Below are 4,951 nucleotides of genomic sequence, written 5' to 3'. Positions count from 1 at the left end.
ATACACACACACACACACACACACACACACACACATCATGAAGGTCTTACCATCCTAAATGGTAAATAAATGGGGCATTACAAATCTGCCCCATTCCTATTAATTTCTGTTCAGTACTCCATTACACAGATCTCCTTCCCTTAATATAATGCATTCCCTATTGATGGACATTTAGTTGTTTCCTTTTTTTTCTTGCTATTGAAAACAATGATTGCCCAGTGCGGTGGCGGCTCACACCTGTAATCCCAGCACTTTGGGAGGACAAGGTGGGTGGATCACGAGGTCAGGAGTTCAATGCCAGCCTGGCCAACATGGTGAAACCCTGTCTTTACTAAAGATACAAAAAAATTAGCCAGGCATGGTGGTGCACACCTGTAATCCCAGCTGAGGCAGGAGAATCACTTGAACCCTGGAGGCTGAGGTCGCAGTGAGCCAAGATTTCACCATTGCACTCCAGACTGGGTGGCAGGGTGAGACTCTGTTTCAAAAATAAATAAATAAATAATGAAAACAATGATGAATGCTGCCACAAATAACTGTATTTACACAAATTTGCACTTGTGCAGGTATATTGGAGCTTATGTAGGTACATCTAGGAGTGAAATTGCTGGGTTAAGGGTATGTATATTTTACAGTCTGATAGTGCCAAAGTTTTCTACATAGTTGTTGCACAGTGTGCTTCTACATCAGCAGTGAAATTATCTTAGTCTTTTTTATTTTGTTTTTTAGGTAGACAAGGTCTCACTCTGTCACCCAGGTTGGAGTGCAGTGGTGCACTGCACACCGAATCCTCAATTCCTATTTCAGCCTCCACAGTAGCTGGGACACAGGCGTGCAAAGCCACACCCAGCTAATATTTTGTATTTCTTTTTAGAGCTGTAGGTCTTCCTATGTTCCTCAGGCTGGTCTCAAATTCCTGGGCTCAAGTATCTGCCCACCTCAACCTCCCAAAGTGCAGGGATTATAGACGTGAGCTACCACACCTGGCTTCAGTCTTTTGACACTTGTTTACGGCCTGTCTCCCTCCTCTGACCATGAGAAGGACAGTGCCTTGTTCGTCACTCTGTTCCCAGGGACTTGCACATGGTAAATCTCAATAAATATTTGAAGAATAAGGAGCCCTCATTGTAGACTCTCTACCAGTTTTGCTCTAAGAATATGGTCAGCTTGCCGTTGAGCCTTTAGCACGCCATACAATTTTTTTTCTTTTTTTTCGTGAGACAGAGTTTCGCTCTTCTCACTCAGGCTGGAATGTAATGGCACCATCTCAGCTAACCACAACGTCTACCTTCCGGGTTCAAGCGATTCTCCTGCCTCAGCCTCCCAAGTGGCTGGGATTACAGGCATGCGCTACCACACTCAGCTGATTTTGTATTTTTAGTATAGATGGGGTTTCTCCATGTTGGTCAGACTGGTCTCAAACTCTCAACCTCAGGTGATCCACCCGCCTCGGCCTCCCAAAGTGCTGGGATTACAGGTATGAGCCACTGCACCCAGACAGCACACTATACTATTAACACATGCTTTATCTTTCTCTTTTCTCAACCCCACTGCCCCCCTGCCATGAGTACAATGGCTGATACACGGTAGGACTCAATAAGCCTGAGTTGAAGGGATGAATCGATGACTTTTCAGACTGTGGCCCACATCTGAAGCCAAATACAAGTTAGGAAGCAGGTTAAGCTAAGGAAGCTCAACGGAGAACTAGGAGCTCTAGGCTAGAAAGTTGGGAAGAGGAGAGGCCAGGTAATTGTCTAGAGACTGTTGTCTGGACCTGTGCTGGCAGGGAAACTCTCAAGAGCTGTCCCAGAGAGACAATAACCCATCTTCCAAGAGGTCAACAGGACAAAAGTCTCCACTACCCCTTCCACCATTAACCTAGGATTGCTCTCTCCATCACATATGTAGGCATGGGTTTTCAAGGACCTCTGAAATACTTTGGACCTGAACAAATTTCCATTGTTAGTTCTAAAACATAACAAAGCTGTGAAAACTAATCTTTTATGGCCGTGTGCCATGGCTCATGCCTGTAATCCCAGCACTTCTGAGGTTGAGGTTAGAGGATCACTTGAGCCCAGGAATTGGAGACCAGCCTAGACAACATCGTGAGACCCTGTATCTACAAATAATTTTTTAAAAGTAGCCAGGCGTAGTGGTGCCTGGTGCAGTCCCAGCTACTCAGGAAGCTGAGACGGGAGGATCACTTGAGTCTGGGAGGTCAAGGTTGCAGTGGGTCGTGATCATACCACTGCACTTCAGTCTAGGTGAAAGAGACAGGCTGTCTTGGAAAAAAAAAATTAAATGTATATAAATGTCAACTATTAACAGCAACTAGATTAAATTATATATAACTATTTATAAATTTTATTTAATGTGGGGTGTTACTACATTTCCATACTTTTAATATGATATAGAATGAGACCTTCAAAATTGGAACCCTCAAAGTTTTTGCGTCTAATCTCTACTTAGGAATTTTCTAACGGGGAGAATCCCTGTTTTGTCAGGATTTCATCTTCTTTAATCCTAAAGGATCCTCTTTAAATGAGGATGCTCATAAAAAAGGGCTGTAACAGAGTTACAGTAAGGACAAAATGAAATTTTAAAAAGTATTATAAAAGGACTAATCTGTAAGATGCAAAGTAGTATTAGTATTGGATTTTTTCCGGTCAGCTCCTGGAGGGCTAAGGGGTTGTTTTATTCATTTCGGCCTCTCAATCAGTATCTTTTGGGTGGTCCACTCCAAGGGACACTATTCATGTTATATTTAACTTGAAGAATTGCCATTCACAGAAAATGCAATGTGAATGCTGCTCTCCAGAGCACCATTCACAGAAAATGCAATGTGAATGGTGCCTCCTGGAGATTTTGCCTTCTTAGCAAGGTGCTAGAGCCAAGGGCTCAGAAATGTTTGTTAAGCGAGTGAATGGAATCCCATGCTACTTCTTACTCATTCCAACCCCCAGGATAAAAAGGAAAAGTTGACCAGGGGTGAGTAGAGTGGGGGAGGAGAAAGGATGACCCTTAGCTACAAGGCTTTTATGAGATGGGGTGTGGGTCGGTGCTGCTGGGAGGGCAGGGGAGGTGCGGGGGAAGGGGATACTAAAGCAAGCGTCCTGTTCCCAGAGTTCCTCCTAATTTTCCTAGAAATACTACATCTTTCCGATATCAATGTAGAACCATACTGACGATCTGACAGCCCTAGATGTGTCAAGTTCTTAGGTTGATTTATGCTGTTCATTCATTAAACAGACGAACAAACAAACGCACTTAGCGCCTACCATGAGCCAAACCCTGTGCTAGCGCTGGAGGTAGGGTGGGGAACAGGACAGCAAAAGTTCCAACCCGCGTGGGAAAGCAATCACCCTCCGGAGGTGGTACTTCAATTGAGACTAGAAGAAAAAGCAGGAGTGAGTGATTCAGACCAGGCCAGGTAGTCAGGAAGCTTGAGGCACACGGCCTTCTGAAGCGGGTCTGGAGCAAGGGAGTGAGGGAGACCAGTGGGCAGGGGCCAAATTGTGCAGGGCTTGTGGAGACAGTATTTTACCCTGAGGGTAATTGGGAGCCAGAAAATGATTTTAAGAAAAAAAGTGGTATCGGCAAATTTTAATTTTTCAAAATGGAGCGCAGGTTGAACGGGGCAAAAGTAGAGGCAGGGAGAGTCGTTAAGAGGCTACTGTGGCTGTCTTGGCGACACATGATGATGTCTATAACCAGGGTGGTGCCGTGAGAGATGCAGAGAAGTGGATAGTTACAGGTACGCTTAGGAAGTAAAATCACACAGGGCTGGTGACAGTAAACAGCCTTACCTCAAAAAAGGTCCTGGAAAAGAAAACATTTTATTTTGCTCATTAACCCATCAGGCATCCCCCTTCCCTTAACCCTGTCGTCTCGATAAATGGGGACAGCAGGGGGCCGAGGGGCGGGGCAGGCGCCCACAAAAATCCGGGAACTTAAATCTAAACTGGGTGGACGTCAGCCTCCGGAGAGTAAAGAACACAGAAACTTCCGGTTACTCCGGAAGTGAAAGCTTCACATACTTCTAAGCTCCTCCCCCGGCGGCGAGCCAAGGAGAAAGGATGGCCGGCCGGGCGGCGCGGTTGGTTCTGCTAGCTGGGGCCGCGGCGCTGGCGAGCGGCTCCCAGGGCGACCGTGAGCCGGTGTACCGCGACTGCGTACTGAAGTGCGAGGAGCAGAACTGCTCGGGGGGCGCTCTGAAGCACTTCCGCTCCCGCCAGCCAATCTACATGAGTCTAGCAGGTAAGCTCCACCCCCACGTTAAGCCCCGCCTATTTATCTTGCTCCCGCCCCCTACGCCTCCAATACGCCTCTGCAATCTCAACCTTAGGTACTCTGAGGTCACATATTATTAGTATTAAGTGAGTGGAGCCCCTAAGGTGATAAGAGCCTTATCATCCTCTCTTACTTTCCCAGAAGGTTTCATTTACTTCCTTATTCAGTCAAAAAGATATTTATTAAATACATTTGGGCTACAATGTCTAGGAATGGCACAGAAATCAGACCAGGGTTCTACCCACTGGGGCTCACCCTCCCCACGGTCATATGTGCCTTCTCAAGTGCAAGGCAGAGAATGATTTGAGTCCCTGAGAGACTCTTAGATTAAGAATCATTTGGTCTTGCAGGCCACCTGCAAAAAAAAAAAAAGCAGCAGCAGCATTTAGGAGGCCGGGCGCGGTAGTTTACTCCTGTAATTCCAGCACCTTGGGAGGCCAAGGGAGGTGGATCACGAGGTCAGGAGATCGAGACCAGCCTGACCAACATGGATAAACCCCATCTCTACTAAAAATACAAAATTAGCTGGGCGTGGTGCCGCATAGCTGTAATCCCAACTACTCTGGAGGCTGAGTCAGGAGAATCGCATGAACCCAGGAAGGGTAGGTTGCAGTGAGTTGAGATCACGACATTGCACTCCAGTCTGGGCAACAAGAGGGAA

General features: G+C 46.4%; 1 protein-coding gene across 2 annotated transcripts in view; it reads left to right on the top strand.

The window, feature by feature from the left end:
* Positions 1 to 4,011: 4,011 nt before the first annotated feature.
* PGAP3 (post-GPI attachment to proteins phospholipase 3) overlaps positions 4,012 to 4,951 on the top strand; it is a 16,654-nt gene continuing 15,714 nt past the window's right edge. Inside the window, exon 1 of one of the 2 annotated variants that reach the window (XM_017497294.1) lies at positions 4,012 to 4,257. In XM_017497294.1, coding sequence (XP_017352783.1) covers positions 4,077 to 4,257 — 181 coding nt within the window. In that variant the 5' untranslated portion in view covers positions 4,012 to 4,076. The remainder of the gene's footprint in view (positions 4,258 to 4,951) is intronic. The other variant, XM_037727368.1, reaches the window with a different exon arrangement.

The sequence above is a fragment of the Cebus imitator genome, unplaced genomic scaffold (genome assembly GCF_001604975.1).
Source record: "Cebus imitator isolate Cc_AM_T3 unplaced genomic scaffold, Cebus_imitator-1.0 Scaffold228, whole genome shotgun sequence".
Taxonomy (NCBI): domain Eukaryota; kingdom Metazoa; phylum Chordata; class Mammalia; order Primates; family Cebidae; genus Cebus; species Cebus imitator.
Note: the sequence above shows the minus strand (reverse complement) of the source record. Positions and strands in the feature narration are given on the sequence as shown.